This window comes from Odontomachus brunneus, unplaced genomic scaffold, assembly GCF_010583005.1.
Source record: "Odontomachus brunneus isolate Ranch 3 - 2012 unplaced genomic scaffold, Obru_v1 Obru_scaffold_001, whole genome shotgun sequence".
In the NCBI taxonomy this organism is placed as follows: Eukaryota; Metazoa; Arthropoda; class Insecta; order Hymenoptera; family Formicidae; genus Odontomachus; species Odontomachus brunneus.
Window position 1 is genome coordinate 6,764,469 of NW_022639451.1, and position 17,968 is coordinate 6,782,436.

The following is a 17,968-nucleotide window of genomic DNA, read 5'->3' on the forward strand; positions in this document are numbered from 1 at the left end:
CTATTTAAAAAAGCAAAGTTGACCTTGTCCTAACCTTGGCGACGTCATCTTAGGTCAAATAACTACTGTCATTAAATGCGACTTTTTAAGCCTTACAACTTTTATTCGAAACATTTTTCTCTAAAATGCTCCCCCGCCGAGTTTTCTTGCCGTTGCCGGACTTATGGGACACACTGTATATATATTTTTTTTTTTAATTTTTTTATAACAAAATGAAATAAAATAATAGACTTGGTTAATAATGTATCTGATATATTTAATCGGTGTAATCGGACGACCCGAGTCGAAATTTTAATCCTCAATATTCTCTTTCGACTTCAATATTCCATTTAACGTCTAGTTTGACACTCTGAAGTCTCTATCTGTATAAATTTTCTTTGATTCTGTTTAAGCTAAGAAGTCAAAAAGTCGTCTTTAGAATTTACAAGTGACATTTCATGCGTTTTCTGCCATTTAATCCGTCTGTAGCGCCGTTAATTAATCTGAGTTTAAGTCTTTATCTGGAGAAAGTTTAAACTCGGGTTAAGATTTAATCGACGTTAGTAGAAATGGATATAAGTAGGACTTCAATTTCCATGTGTATTAAACATACATTGATCCTTCAGTACATTCAGATGTTAGAAAGTTTTGGTCGAAAGTAGGTCTAAAATTTTGAAAGTAGGTTTAAAATTTTTGCTCTCTCAAGTACAATCAGCGTGTCCTGAAATGCTACACTTATAGCTGGCGATTCAGTTATGAATATAGATATTACAATCAACCTAATCCCTGATGAAAGAATCAGCTGATAGTAGCGAATGTTTCTTTTGTTGATGCAGATTGCATCAACGCAGCGTCATTGCATTCAAATTTCGCACGGAAGCAAGTAATTCCGTCACCACAAACGCAGAAAGTTGACGCAGCATATAACGAATTTGTAGTGTATAGATTTTGCACTGAAATCTTACTTCTTCTGATCGAAATCGGAGAGATGTAAGATAAAGCCGTAAAGCGGGAGCATTTCCACTGGAAATTAGTAAATATATATTCACTGACTTCGTCGATGAGATGCTCCTTTTACTGATTCGATCAGAAACATTTCTACTGATTCACTTCAAGTGAGTTCCCGACATGAAAAAGCCAACCGCGATCAAGATGCGATACGCATGGCGCAACATCACCGACGTTTACTCGCGATCGCGGATAATTCGTTTCTCATGACGCTCGTAAACACGTCGCGACGCACTTCCGATGCCATCCGCGAACAAGGAGGATCCGGGGCGAACGAGAGGAGTAACGGAGGCGCGCGTATACGCGTGCCATGAATCCTCATGAACTGGAGCGCGCGTTAAATCACGCACAATAGCATTACATTGTATTTATGACCGCTAATGACTCGAGCCACCGTGATGTAAGCATATAATAAAGCGATAAATTAAAAGTGTACCAGCCCTCCCGGTGGCTTTTTTCGCCCGGGTTAGCAGTCATCGTGGGGTTAATGGCGTGTGAATCTCGCGAATCGTACCGGTTAGCGGTGAACTGGCCGCGAAAACTGGTCGCCCGCTCTCGCCAACCCTCTTACGTTCCTTCGTTACGGTCGACTTTAAGCCCGAACCGCACCACGGCTTTTTCGAAGGGGTCCGTGCACGACTGATTATAATTTCAGCGATCGAATCATTAACCAATTGAGTTTGTTCGAAAGAATGCTCGGCGCTCCGAGCTTCCCGGAGTCGAGTTTTCCGCTATTGAGATAGCACGAGAATCCGATTATCCTCACATCAAGAGGTCAATCTCCTCTGGTATATCTTCGAAAATGTCTTGCAATATTGATCTCAACGACGAGTTCCTTGCTTCCCTCATTTGCTGGAGATGTTCAGAAACTAATTCCACGTCTCTGGATTAATTACAGGATTAAGTACACTGGAATAAATCACAGCGATGTATTTACTGTAATAAGTAATAATAAGTAGTAGTAATTGTAATTAATACCAATGTTAATGTGATTAGTTTGTTTCTGCGACAAATTAATATTTGGAAGCGACCTCCCTTTTCCATCGATCGTCCGCACGATCTCCCCCTCGATCTCGTCCGAGGTGGCCCCGATCTCGCGGGGTACGGTACTGTGTCGTACCGTCACGGGGCCCCGTGGTCATTCAGCCTCCGACCACGCAGTCCGCTATGCCCTCGGGCCCTTTACGCACGACAAGACACGCGTATCGTGCTTGGAAACGGCCAGCGCCCCACACCATGTCGCCTGTCTCGTTCTTTTTTCTCCCGTTTGTACATCACCTCTTTTTTTTTCTCCGTCTCTCCTTCTCTCCATCCCGTCCGTCCGTCTTCCTCCCTCCTCACGTTCAATCATCACGTGATCTCTCCTTGTCCCGCTCTCATCCCGCGGCGATGCGCACGGTGTCTGGTGTGCTCTGGCTGTGTCTGGCTCGCAGCATCGCGCGACCCCCATCCCGACCTGACGAACGAACCAGCGAACGAGCGTATCTCGTGTGAAAGTCCCGCTCGTGTGAGCGAGAATGAAAACGTGCTACGCACGTGCTGACGAACCGGCAAATGTTTACGCCGACGATCGACACGTCGGTATCTCATCGTCGATGACCGATGATGAATGCAGCCGTTGGCGGAGGAGAGAGGCACCTTTCGCGGCTAACGAACGGGAACTACACGAATTCTAGAGTTCGCGTCCTCTGGAAATTGCGAGATAATCCGGGAAAACACAAACAGGATTTTCCGCGATAAAGTGATCATTTCTGTTTTTTTTTTTAATTTATTTATTTTTGATAACGAAAGAAATATATCGTTCATTTGCCTCTATGTGGCACAATTTGTGAGCTTAACCTTGCGCCTGGATCATTTTAGGAATAGTTAACGTTTAAATTCTGTTACAAATTTTGCTGAAGAAATGTTAGAAACATTAAGGGGTTAAACAACATTCTGACTGAAAAGTGAGGAAACAACGAGAAAAATTTTTGCCACGATTTTTTTACTCATATATGAGGGGAAAAGTGATATTGCTCACGAAGCAAATCGTGTTAGCGAAAAACAGGGAAGCAGACAGGGAAGGTTAATTAGAAGAATGGATTTTCCGGGTCGGGTTCTTGGAGTTGATTTTTCCTTAACGGAAATTCCTTGAGAGTGAGCGGAATAGAAGCACGTCGCCAGGGCGTTCTTGGATGGTGCGTTGTCCGCCGAGTAGCTTCCCTCGTCTACCGAGAAATAAATTCTTGGTCGGCCGCCAAGAGTCGGGCGGAACGTGGAAGCAGTCCGCGACGTCTCGCTGGAGAATGTCGGAATTCTTCCACTCGGATCTCGAACAGGGCGTGGTATACCGGAGTTATATTCCACCGTCGATATTAATTATCCTGTATTTTTGAGCGAGCCAGGTAAACGACCGATATTGCATTACTTGAACCAATTACAGAACCGTTACCGCTTTACTTCGGATGCTTACGTCGTCGTCCAGCAGATATTTCTAGTATCAACTTACTTCTCTAAGTGCAAATGTTCCTCGTAGGTTGAACGCCTTCCTGGAGGCCAAGTTAGTTAGAAGTTTCTTTTATCTGTGACTCCTTACGACAGGAATTCCAATTCTTTCCGTTTCTTTAGAAATGATCTGTCAACTTGTCATTATTTCAATGTGAAAAGACAGGTTTTACCTATCTTATCTTGCATATTTCTATTATCCAAAGCAGTCGTTGAATTTCGCAGCGAGAATTCCAGGCATATTTTCTCTTTGAACAGAAATTCATATGACAAAAATGTAATAGATCAGAGAGAGAGAGAGAGAGAGTGTGTGTGTGTGTTGTGTGTGTGTGTGTGTGTGTGTGAGTTAGGAAGACTTCGTTTAATTAATTGCATTCGTCGAAACAAAAGTTTGAGTAACGAGGGATGCTCGCATTATTTTAACAATCTAGTACTCGGAAGCCTAATAATAGACTTTCGACTTTCGATCAGTGGTACCAGTAGATAATGTTACCTCTTGCTTTAATTCTACAACCTTGCTTTAATTCCTAAGCCTTAAGAAATTGACTAATCACAGTTGATTATTTTTAAAATAATCGATTGTGGTTGGTCAATTTATTACGGCTTAAAGATTAAAGCAAAATTGTGGACAAGGGGTTAATCTTAAACATTGTATATCTCAGTTTTATTCCTACAATATATTTAATTATTTAACTAAAGCGATTAAGTTATTCGACGAAATTACTCGTTCTGTGTGCTCCTCTAATTAGTTTGCATTAGTGAGTGCATCACTGACTAATTCTTGAACTTTATTAATCGTGTCATGTCATTAAATCGCATTGACAATACCACTGCCAACGCTGTTGTGTCCAATGTAGAGTAAAATACCCAATTATTCATATTCTCATTAATCATTGGCGTTCTAGAAAGACCTAGTTTTTCATACATCCAGAGAAAGAGAGAGAGAGAGAGAGAGAGAGAGAGAGAGAGAGAGAGAGAGTATTTGTTCGAAAACTCAGTTATGAAATTAATTAAAAGATGCTCCTTTGAAATTATTGATTGCGAAAAAAAACAGGTTTTCCTAGAACGACTAACAAGGAACATTCGCGAAGTATGTGATTTCGATGAAACTTAGCATATTTATAGAGTGGCCAAAAATAAGAGATCCATATTTTTTTTATCGGCAATGGCGTAGGTTTAAGAGGTGAAACTACCCCTCAAAGTTTCATGCCCTTTTTACTATCTCTGTAACTATTGGAAATAGAAAAAAACTTTTTAGATAAAAGTTATGCGGTTTTTCATAAAAAATAAAATGGGCTAAAAAGTTTTTTTCTATCTCCAATAGTTACAGAGATAGCAAAAAGGGCATGAAACTTTGAAAGGTAGTTTCACTCCTTAAACCTGAGCCATTGCCGATAAAAAAATATGGATCTCTTATTTTTGGTCATTCTATAAATATGCCAAGTTTCATCGAAATCGAAGACACACACTTCGCGAATATTCCTTGTAAGTAGGTATCCATAATTGGATATTTTATTTTCATTTCCTGTTGTTTCCTTAGAAAAATTTCTCTTGAGCAAGCTTAGGATGATGTAAAATACATATAATTATTAATATCCTTTTTAGTCATTGACACTCTAGAAGGATTTGATTTTTCATGCATCCAGAGCATTTGTTTACAGACTCAGTTATGAAATAAATAAAAAAATGTCCTTTTGAAATTGCTGATTGCAAGAAAAATCACGTTTTCCTAGAATCAATGACTAAGGAGGGTATCAATAATTAGATATCTTACCCTAGTTTGTCCTGGAAAAGCCTCCCTTTAAGACAGTGGCGCGAGGCTGGGTCGAACGAACTGCGGGCGGACAGCAGCGTGGGCTCGTAAATTCGCGGCTGCTTCTTCGGCCGACCAGCAAGCTTGGCATCGCGATCTTATCTATGGGCGTTACACGCAATGGCTGGTGAACGGCCAACGTCGGTGTACAGCTGCGATACGCACACGTACGCACGCATGCAGCAGCGTTTACGGGGCCCGCTTTATCAGCCGACAATGCTGCCGTAAACAGCGCGGCGCATCGCGATCGCATCCGCATCAATGCGACGCGCGTCCTCCGGCATGCCGCGACGCGATGACTGTCGGATTAATCTTGCGAATTTTCGCATATATATCCAACCTGACGATGACGTTCGACGGAAGACGACAAATCGGACGCTCTCGTGATAAAAATCAAATACGTATCTTGGAAGAAGGGCCGACGTTTGGGGTTCTCTTAGGTGTTTTTATTTATACCACTTTCGGAACTTAAATTAGAATAAGATATACTCTTCTGCTGTCTTCTTAATTGAATCAGATATCTGTATCTTGAAAGAACTTGAAAGTCTTTTGGAACTTTCGTTTATACCATTTTCAGAATTCAGATTGTGTGTTCCTCTTGCTGTCTTAATTGAATCAGATATCCGTATCTTTAAGGAAGGGTCGACGTTTGATCCTCCTATGACTTTATTTATGCTAACTCTGGAATTTAAATTGCAGCCAAGTGTTCTCCCAATGTTCTCTTGTTCTCTTAATTAAATCTCCAGAATCCCTGAACATCGCTCAACGATGAAGAATTCCTCGAACTGTAAATTTTGTGTTTAGAAATTTCAACTCTAGAAATCGTAGATCTTTCCAGGATCTGACGATTCTCTGATCTCGACCGTGAATTTCGTTTGTGGATCGTTAAGGAATTAGTTCACTGACGCAATTAACGTGCTTCTCTCTTCGGAACGTACGCGGAAATTCTAAAACTCGCACAAACGAAAATCCCCGACCGGGTCAACTCGCGGGATGCTTCCGAGAACATTGAGGACACACCATCGGGGAAATCCGAGCGACAAGCTCGTCACCCTCGGGCTGAATTATGTCCGTTATCTGTGCATGTGACATCAGCTCGATAGATCCCCATCATGACGATGGATGTCGATTCATAATAACGCCTCTTCTCGAGTTGTCGAGGCACCACGTCGAAGTGAGCCGTGCGATCGCCGACAGCCGACTCGATAAAGCCCCCCGACCGAAAAAGCAATCAGCGATAGTGGCTCGTAACTCGCGATTGCGTCACATTATGGTATTCAAGAGACCGACCTTGCAAGCGTCGTAATCGCGCATTGTCGACCGCTGAGAGCGATCCCGGCACTGCTCGTTCGCAAAGTTCCTCCGCAACATTCTCTTACTCCCTGGAACTTGTGAAGTTACGATAATGTGAATTACGAGATAACCCAGCCGCGATTCCAATTGACGTTGCAAGGAGGAAACGGCTTATTAAAGAAATTTAAATGTGAGTTCTCTTTTCTTTGATAAAATTAATCTTATTGTACACTGTAGGGTCAATAGATCCTAGAAGAAATAAATAAATAAAATAAAGTAAATCTGTAAAATAAAATAAAAAATATAATATAATATAATATAATAAATACATATATTTTAAAAAACTGTTTACTTTTTTTACAAAAATCCTAATTTCGATATTCAAAATAAATACTTTTTTTTTAAATCCTGCTATTGTATTAATTTTTTTTTTAAAAGATGTCTTGAAAGTAGTTTCTTAAAATTTTACTTTGAAATATCAAAAATTGTGTCAGTTATGATTTTTGGAGTAAATCTAGTCATTTTTCGCGTTTTTTGGGCTTTCCAATTTTTTTTCTTCATTTAAAATCAAATTTCGTCTAGAAAAATTATTCCGTCATATAAAAAAGATGTTTGAAATATATTCTGGAATTAAAAAAAGAAAAATGAATTATTTTATTACAGCAAACATTTTTGTAGCTGGGGTCGCGAAAGACCCCAGTGTGCCCATTATGTGATTCTACTGAAGTGTGCACAATAAGGATTAAGAATATACAAGACAAGTAAGAATCAAACGCTGATGTTGAAGCGAATACCTAATAATGGGAGGATAAAATAATGTTTAATGATGTTATGACGCTCGCACCGAATAGTTTTCTGCACTTTGTAGGTAGAAATCAAACCTTCCACGTCAAACTATTTCTGAATCCTAATTATTAATATTATCCCCCTTACTATCTCATCCTAATTACGCAATATTTGATATATTTTGCGAAAAATATTACCTCCTTTCTATTTTCTTTTTTTTTTTTAATTGGACCAATTTACACCAAGAGAGGCACAGATGTTCGCACGTAAATTACTCTTCATTTTTTCATGTCACTGTGCAACATATAATGTAGAAATCAAACATTGTGCTATAATGTAATAATGAAGAGTAACCAATGCACGAACATCTGTGCCTCTTGGCTCGAATTGGCCCAATTAAGAACAAACAGAGAAAAATTTTTGGACTCTTCTGGCCACCATGCCGATTTCCATCGATTGCGCGAGATCTTAAGTAAAATCCAAACGATCAAACTACTGTAAGTAAAAGTGTGTGCATTTTCGACGTGGTTTCATTAACTTGCCACTGGCTGCGTGTCTAATTTGTCAGATGCGCAATTAGTCACACCTCGTGCGTAACTAACGAGAAGGCGCGCAGATATCGACCACGTGTTAAATAGCGGCGACGCCGGCAGCTTTATTAACTCGTTCGATCGGCGTCGATCCGTCGAATTGCCGTCGACGTGGGCGTCCCGATCGCAGTGATTAAGCCTTTACCATCGTTAATCGGCGCAAAGGTGTACACCTTCGACCCCTTCGAATGAGCGACCCGATCAGCCAGGAGTCTCGCTCTTTGACGCGAGTCGTATTACAGAGAGAAAGACTTACCATTGTGACTGCAACGCACACGCCCCGGCGATCGAACGACCCCCGACGAGTTAAAAATAATCACAGTCGTCGTGGAGCATTCGACACGATAATGAGTCCGACTGCACGGCGAGGCACAATGCTCGAAAAGGCGTCCCGGGATCGGATCTCCTTCGCGTCGGGGTGTGTCTTTGGGGAGATCGCGATCGCGGACTCGCTTTCACTCGGAGTGCGAGAGCCGCGCAGCCTCGTTTCACGATCATTAATAACCGGCGACTTACGTCGCGGCGAAAGGGTTGACGACGAAGCGGAGGAGGGTGGAGCGGGCGAGAGTCCCCTTCCTTTTCTCTCTTTCTTTCTTTCTCTGTCTGTCGTTTTTCCCCCTCTCTTCTCTAATAACGCTCGATTTCGTTCTGTTTCGATACGAATTCTCTTTGTGTGTCGCCTCCTCGGGCCACTCCAGCGCGCACAAAGGATGCGTTTCTCCCGACTGCACCAGGCCGATGCGACCGGTGCAGCTGCAAGGCCACGGGGGTGGAGGGGTACAGTCGCAAAAGAGAGAGGGGGGAGGCACTTCATCGCAGCCCTAATTAGCCAGTCGCCGGCGAATGGAGCGGAATAATTTCATAGTCGCGACGCATTCTTAATCGTAAATATGATTTCAGCGATATCAAAGAGTCCATTTTCAGACGATCTGTAATTCGGCTGCGTGCATATGTGAGCGCAATTACGATTTGCTGATCGCTTTTCTCGTGCTTATAATCAGATGTCTTCCGCGGTAACACCCATCCAAAGACCGTAAAGAGTGGAGTAATTTTTCGGCATTTTGTCCGTTCTTTCGGCGATCCGCCACTTTATTATAGCCTTTTACGACCGATCGTTAGAGACGGATACGTCTGAACCCCAGCGATTCGTTGGGGGGCCACCGAGACGCTTCGGAGCGGGCCGCGAATTTCCGCGGCGTTTCTTGGTGCCGACGTGCCGTAAACCGGGAATTAATTAGCAGGTAGCAGCCAGCTGCGAGCACCCGGGGCTTTTTATGAGACTCGTAAAAAGTTGATTCGGGAATCGCCTCGGACCGTCTCGTGCTGTCGGTAACTCGCGGTCACCAGATCAAAGATGTCCTTGTCCTTATTATTAACGAAAGTAACATCGATCCGTCTTGTAAGTTTTAAAGGAGAATCTCACTAAAGTCTCATTTGAGTGAGAGAGAAAGAGGGAAAGAGAGAGAGACAGGAAATAATGTAACATATAGTTCAGTTGATTTTATAACACGCGCGCGTTTAACACAAAATTTTTTACAGTGTATGCAAAATTTTATGTATTAAATTTTATTTAAAGATTTAGGAGCTGACAGAGAATACTATTCTATTTTACATATATAGATAATTTATTGATTAAAGAATTTCTTATATTATTAATTTTATTCTTGAAGATTATATCGCATAGTTAGCGATAGTCAGAAATAAACTGCGCGTTTAACTCGTTACTATTAATCTCTCCCGTACGCAGCGAGATGCTGATTTATCCGCGAGGATAACTCGTCTCGAGGACGTCTACGGTACAAGCACTCTCGTCCACTGCTGGTCCTTAGGGTAATTTCCATATAGGTACGGCGCGATTCATAACGTTCACTCATCAAGACGCGTTGTCCGTCTTCCACGTCTCCTACGTCTTCGCATCCGACCCCGGAATTGCTCCAATTCAGCCGAGCGTGTTCACTCTTCCGAACATCTTTATTTTCCGCACACGGCGCGTCATAAAAAGGACGGAACGTACGCATTAAGGTTTTACAGCTGAACTCGCGGTGGTTCACCACGACTCGATGCGTAACCGCTGATGAGTGAAACCGCGTGCTCGCAAAGTTATTGCGGCCGGTAACGCCGGAACAAACGCGCGATGCATTACAATGCATCACGGTCGTGACGTATTCTGTCATCGTTCATTTATCGCCGAAAAACGAGCGAATGAAAGCAAAGAGTTTCGAGATTACCATCGGATTGTTGAGTGCTTAAAACAGATTGTGTGTGTGCTATTTCTACTTCATTTATTCAATTTTATTTAATATAATATAATATAATAATATAATATAAAATATAATAATATAATATAATTTAATATAATATTAAATTTATTGTATATATCTAAAAAAAACTTATCTATATTTTTAGTAAAATTATATTTTTCATTAAAATATTAAAATGAAATATCTTCAATTTACTTGATCTATATTAAAAAAAAAATACATTTTTTTATTTGAAAAAATGTGTGTATGTTCGGTGGTATTTACATAAAGCAACAGTGGATTTGGAGAGAGAATATTTTTCCGCGTGAAATACAGTTTTCCATAAAAAATTTTATAATAAATCGAGCGGTAATATTTTAAGGAATTTAATAGCGGAAGTGGAATTGGCCGAAGGTATTCTGCTATTGAAGTCCAGACGGTAGATTCGGGAGTAGCTTGTGCACGTCTAGAGCAACCCTCGTCCGAGAATGCGCGTAATCCGAGACTCTTGTGTGAGGTAACCATTTAAACCGCTGACCGTAAACAGAGAAGCCGACGGGAGAGCCTTTAGAAGGCATCGTGGGTTCTTGTAAGGGCGTTAATTACGGGGCTGCTTTCGGTTTCTTCTCCCCCGGCCGATTTCCGTTGACGGAAATGGACCGCCTCTCGCACAACGGAGTAACGAACAACGAGCGAATGTCGAGTGCGGCGCGACCATTTAACTCTCGGTACACTTGGCCGAAGTGGAGCAAAATACAGCTCGTGCTCGCTCCGTGCCTGAGAACTGTCGTCGTTAACTGGCACGAACTCGCGAATATTTCTAGGCACGTTTCCGCAGAAAGGACGACGACATCTATAACGGGACGAGACTTTGGAGAAATCTATGACAATGATAAGTGCACTGAAAAAATTATTTTTGTATTTGGAACTAAAATATTTGATATATATACAATTTTGGCTGTCATTACCATGTTTTTGCTTGTGTCAAGTGTTTTAGCGAGAAGATATAACATACCAATTTTTGCCTGCAATCGCCGAACATTTGGTTGATCCCATTTTAACCAAATTTTACTTTTGCGTATCAAATTTTCGTTTCAACAACAGAATCCTTTTTTCAGCGCGGAAGATCTTCTACGACAATCGCGACGATCACTTCACCTCGCGGTTCGATCAAGATCTTAGAAAATTCTTCAGTGCGTCCACACTTATATCTGATTCGACATTAATTCTCAAGTAATATTATCTCGAGGAGAGGGAATCCTTTTGCGCAAAATTGTACTCCAGGAAAATGTTTTTCCTTCTTTGCGCGTCGAGATAAATAATTTTTCCCTTCTACGTAAGATCCAGGAAGGATTTTTCTTCGTTTTTGTTTTTCTTATAAAATTACTTCAAGGCGGTCTTGTTCTTTTTCTCTCTTTCCCTCTCTCTCTCTCTCCCTCATAAAATTACCTCAGGAAGGACTTTACTTAATTTACCCCGGCACAGAGGCAGGAATTATCTCGTGGGGCGCGTATATTATATTCAGACGTGTACTTTTTCATGACTTGAAACGTCGTACTCGTCTCTACGAAATTAACTGTAACTTCGTGACATACAGCCAGTCGAAAGAGCGTATCGCGTTACTCGCTCAATGACAGACTCGGTGGGAACCACTGAAACGCGGACTATGTAATCATCGCTGCAACGTGGTGCTCGGCTTACTTGGCCGCGCGCGCGGCCGAATTACCGGGCGTGCTCGAAACACGACACGCCAATTACCATTGCTCCTGTGTAAGCGCTCACTCACGTGAGTTATTTCGGTTCTGTTTCAGACACATCGTATGAGAAAGCTTGCCGAAGGGGTAGCGCGCCCGCCACCCCTGTGCTCGGCGCTCGACCTCTGGATGTCACCCCGAATCGGATCGTCGTAAGTAAATTTGACTATCCGCGCGCTAATTCGTTAACGCGTAATCGAATATCTCGCTCCTGTGTCACCTCGATAATTCCCGACTCCATTTTCGCCGTACATGAGGTGCGCTGTGACACTTAATTAGTGTTTTTGCACGAGTTACCCTTCGCCGTCAATCATCGGACGGAAGTTCTATTATAACGCCTACTTGATCGCGAGACCTTCTTGATTATATTGTACATGATATTGTGTGTCGAGTACAGGAATCTCAAGTATCCTAGCAGGTTTTATCCTATTATCCCACGACAGTTGATACATAAAATAAATCTGTAAAAAGGAATGATTAAGAACGTTAAGGCAGAGGTTACGAGGGAAAAATAAATTAAGGAAGGTAAATGTGGCTCTTATACTGTGCATTCAAGTGTGTTATTTTTAAACACGCGTAAGCGTATAATTTGGCGGAAACTCCTTTTACAAGTCTCTTATCGGTTTAAGTCACGTCATTTCAGACGTCGCTTAAGACGTGTAGATTATAATTTTATATGTTTTTAAACGTGTTCAATGACGTTGCTTGAAATGGTAAGAAACATATAAAAAGAGATTCAGTTAAAATAACACACTTGAGTTTGCAGTGTGGAGGTTTCATTTACTTCTTACTTTAGTTAAGTTTCATCAAAGCCTGTTTACATATCAAGATCATTTATATTTTTTGATTGTGCTACTATTAATAGTATTGTGTAGCAATCTAGGGTCAAGATTTCTACGAAATTCGTTTTTCTCACATTTGCCGATAAAATTTTAAAAAGTTGAGATCCCAAATACGCAGACGTAACGATATTCGACAGGGAAAGATCTCCGAGCGATTTGAAGTAACGTGAAGCTCCTAGCAGAAGATTCGACGACTATCGACGTGATTGACTCTATCTCTTGATAAAATACCTTCGAGATCTTCGCACATGTGCTCGTGTTACGTGACGTTGTTTTTTCCATAAAGTCGTAAAGGAAAGAGAAATGCCAATCCACTCGCGTGCACGCTTTCGTTCCGTTTCTCGTGCGCAACTTAAGTACGTAATCCCGTCCTAAGCCCGAGGTATATACACATATATCACGCATTGACGGCTCATGAATGAGAATCGATTTTCCGGGACGAGGGACTTCCCGGGGATAACCGGGGACGACGCAGTTTGCCGCGGCTCGACGGCCGACTTAATGCCCGACCCGTTGAATATTCACGAGATTCCGGCGGGCGGGCCGAAATGCCCGCGCGGATTCGCGCGCGCATGCGATACGTGTAATTAGTTATAAGCCCGTGCATAAACCGTCCCGAGACGACGAAGTCGACGACGACGGGTTCAGCGATCCCATTTTCCACGGCGCCTGGCGTTAACCGATTCCGGCTATATTTAACGTTGCCGGCGCGACGCGGGACGCTTTCGCGTCTCTGACAACTTCACGTTAATTTAATTTCATCAAACGCGGGCAGGCAGCGCGGCGCGGTGCGGACGGAGGAGGGGAAACATTTACCGTCATGGGACGTCTACCTGTCCGCCTCTCGCAGTCGATTATCGACCTGACAATCGACGTAACGATAGAGACGTCGCGCTTTTCCCGGTTACAAGGATCATCCACGCGAGATCTCACGTGGAGCATGTATGATTAAATATGCCGCCCCTTCTCTCTTTCGCTCTCTCGCGTCGCGTCTCCCCCCGCTGTTCGTTTACGGTTAATTGCGCGCGACCTCTTCTCGCGTTTTCCTCGCGTGATCCGCGAGAGGAGCGCGTGTCCTCCTCCGCCGGAGAGAGTGCATCAGCCTCGCAGATTAGATCTCGTTTACTAGGGACGCGAAGCAATCGTTCGCTCGGAGATTTATCGGCATCTCGACGTTTCTTGTGGCGAAGCGCGCGCGAATTTATGCCGCAGTCGGATGCGTTATCAGCAGACCGATGCCTTACCTTAGAGAAGATGCTACGATACGCGACCTCTCGACCTTCCGATAAGGGAACGACACGTCGTCGTCGTCGTTGTGCCATTCCGCGATATCCACGATTCGAAGCGACTTGTATGCGCCGTTTCCGGCCTTTTTCTGTATGGGATGTGCCAGAAATCCCTCGCATGCGACTCCACTCTAACCATTCATGCTTTGCTCGCCGGTCACGGAAGCGGGATTTCATTCTTCCGATCACGTAACTGACAAATCTTCCGGCGCCTCCGTGCGTCGGCCGGTCGTTAATCGACTCGGTTACTTCTTTTCCCCGTGGGCGAATAACACGTTATTTTCGTATTTCGAATGTGTCGTTTTCCCTCTCCCTCGAATCACGTTCGGCTTCCTCGTGTACGTCTCGGGAAGCAGCCGTATATGTGTTCTCCGATAAATGTGTACGTTTCCTTTCTCACAGATACGCGAAACACTGCGTATCTGCGTGTTCGTTTTGTCGATATGTCCGGGAAATATGCGATATCGCGAAGGATTTTCGTCGTAAACGTCGATTTATCTGACGTACCTGGCACTATCAGTAACTCACCGCTGTTAACTCAGGTAGGAAGGCAACACGGTGCGACAATACGACGCAACACGGAAAATATCGATCCGAGTCTCGTACACGTGCAGGTGTTCTCAATTCGCACGTGGTATCCTCGATCCTCGAACGAGCGAGCGAGTTTTCCCGCCGAATTTTCTCAGGGAGAAAATTCACTCGCGAACTAACGCAACACCCAAAGAAATGTAATCAAATCCTGATGAATATATCTTATAAGACTATTACTAAAAAAAGTATTCTTCGTTGGAGATAAGCATTGCTAAGAAGAAGGAAAATAAAGTGAATAATTGTTTTCATTAGCAGTGAAATGATCTTGTTCTGTGCTTGTTCTGTTGAAAGAAGATTCCGTTAAGAATAAGATTGTATTTTTTGGATGTTTCCGTTCATCTTTCCGCGATAAAATTTTGCGGTTCGTGCATTTCTTGTGAAACATAAGCTCTGTTAGAGGTCATAAGTGAGAGGAGTAACAAGACAACTCTAGCTCTGCGGACCGCTGATCGCCATTTCCTTGCTAATTGCCGCAACAATGATCCGCGGAGGAGAATGTCCGTCTGTCTTCAGACGCGATAACAGATACGGCTTCTCGCTCGTGATGTTAAACTTCGCCTGGTGTGTATGAGCCGCAACGTGTCGCGCGTCTTATTGTTGACCGACCGCACAAACACGTGTCGGGTTTATTCGCGGTTGATTCTGAAAACGCCTCCGAAGGATTTGCGCGCGGTCGACAGGAATGAGACAGCGGGGATGGGAGAAAGATGACGGGATATTTTTTGAGAACACGCTGTTTCTCTCTTTACGACGACTTGACAGCGACTTACGCATCCAGCGCGTTCGATGTCTACGATCGAAAGGGGTCGAAGGGTTTTGAAGGAACAAAAGGAGGAACAGACTGGTTTCGGGGCGAACCGTGACAACTACGCTGCTGTTTCCGGTTAAGGTACATCGCGGAGGCCACCGAGACGAATTATTCACCGGCCGTTCTCTTTGCACGCGATAATCCGATCGCGTTCATGCCGGACGTCTCGGCAAGACGAGACAATGCAACGGAGAGTGCCGCGATGAAAGAAATCCCCTCGCTGACTCCGAGTCAATCTTTCACTCCGGAACTCTTTCTTTCTTTCTATATATGTTTACTCACATTGCGAATTCAAGTGTTATCTTTAAACGCACAAGCGTGTAATTCGACCGAAGCTCTTTTTATACTCTTCTTGCGGCTTTAAATCAATTAAATCATTCGCGTTAAATCACTTAAATCATCAGCGGCTTTAAATCATTTAACATGCTCAAGAAAGAGTTGTGTAAATTATTACGTTTAAACGTTGTTAAATGACGTGACTTCAAGCGGTATGAAACGTGTAAAACGAGATTCAGCCAAAATAACACTTTTATGAGTCAAAACTGAGATATTCATTCAATATTAAATTGAATAATATCAATAAATATATTCAATATTAAATTGAATAATATCAATAAATATGAATAAATTCAATATTACCTTGTGTAATTACAGCACTAATAGAATCAGATATAGAGACACGAATTCTCGCAAAACTTGATGGCTTATATTTAACGAAATGTTCGTAGAAAATATTTTGCAAGAGAGCGTGTCGAGATTAGAACATTATTTTCCGAGCCTCTCGATCGTCGACGTGTGGGCACTCGATATCGAAGATCGGCCGAGCGTAACGTAACGACGAGCGAACTTACGCGCGTTACGCGCAACAAAGGAAAACGTTCAGGACGTCTCGATCGGTCGCTCATTCCGTACGTGCGGCACGTTCCGCGAGAGTGGGACCGGTTGCAGATGCAATCAGCGGACGCGCGCACCAACGAGCCGGCAGCCTCCGATTTGAGAACCCCTCCTCGAAGACGTTTTTGTCCTTACCGGTGTCGGGTACGAGGAGCCCGTTCGTAGACGAGGGAGCCCGCGGGAACCGGGGGGTGAGCCGTTTTGCCTCACCTGAATGCAGGGGCAGGGTTTTCGGTCGCGGGACAAAGGTGCGCCCCAAGGATCCCTTGACTTCGGCTACCCGGATGAGCCAACATCTGCGCCAGTCGTCGACGAGATTTTGCCGCGAAATCGCGGCCTCCTCGCCGGAAAGGGATCCGTGTCGGGCTCACAGAACGTGCTAACCGTCGTTTGCCCTCGAAGGAGGTGCTGCACTGCGAATCCAAGTGTGTTTTATCTTGGCCGAATCCCTCTTTTCTTACCGTTCCAAGTCACGTCGTTGGAATGTATCAACTTGCATGTCTCAAACATGTCAGATAACGTGATTTTAAAACCGCAAGAAACGTGTCGAAAGAGCCTCAGTCAAATTATACGCCTATGTGTTGTTTTAAAGTAACACACACTTGCTGCAGGGTGTCGCGAGAAGAAATGTGGTAATGGTGTCATCGCGACGCACAGAGACCTTGCAAGTCTTTATTATTGCAATCGAATATTTTTCTGTTAATGGACTGGTGAAACAACAATATCAGTCCACGAGTGCAGCGTCGTGAATGTTTATTGATCGACTGACTGAAGAGCAACCATACTAAGTGTGTTATCTTCGCGGAGCTATCGACGATTTAATCTCCGCTTCACGTTGTATTTTTACAAAGAGACATTTTTTATGATTCGTTGAGATATTTACATTGTCACCTGTGAAGAACCGAGATCGTTCATGTGATCGCGTCGACAATATGTGATTTTAATTATTCACGTTGGACATCATCACGAATAGTCCGCGTGTGAAAGAGAAACGCGACCTATCACGACCGAGAATGCAGAATTAGAATGAGTCGACATACGACACGCGACCCATAGATCGATACGAAGCTATGTAAAAACGAATGACGCATTTCCGGGCTTCCGAGGAGAGACGCTATTTTTAATTGGCAAACACGATACCGGTGGAGGGAAGGAAGGACAGGCTCGCCCGTCTCGTATTTCACTCGGAAATTAATGTTGATTTAACAATCGACTTCAGCGCATTCCGCGGCTTTTGTCTCGCGATTGTTGTCGCGATAAGTGAGATGGAATGCCGTAATCGGTCGATATCTTCGACGACGTGTCGGCCGAACGCCCATCAGCCGAGTCGCGAAATTCGACTCGCGATGCGTCGCGAGCAAGAAGCAGCTAGTGGAAAAGCGCGGTGAGTCCCCAAGAAGGTGTTGGCACGAGAGAAAGATTCGGGAGAGCGTGCTGTCCAGGCCCATTTAAAGGTCCCTGCGATTTAAACCGCCCTGACGGTCGGCAAGTGGCGCGCACGACGCGAGAGATTCGAAGGGCGGATACAGCCGATCGAGAGAAGTCCGACCTTCTTTTTTCGCAGCTGCAGGACACCCGAACATACCTGAGCGCGCTGAAT

General features: G+C 43.6%; 1 protein-coding gene across 11 annotated transcripts in view; it reads left to right on the top strand.

The window, feature by feature from the left end:
- Nucleotides 1-17,968, top strand: part of LOC116853897 (probable Ras GTPase-activating protein) — a 552,848-nt gene that overhangs the window by 520,688 nt on the left and 14,192 nt on the right. For all 11 annotated transcript variants that reach the window (XM_032835276.1, XM_032835285.1, XM_032835239.1 and 8 more), the window contains one exon: nt 12,005-12,099. In XM_032835276.1, coding sequence (XP_032691167.1) covers nt 12,005-12,099 — 95 coding nt within the window. The remainder of the gene's footprint in view (nt 1-12,004; nt 12,100-17,968) is intronic.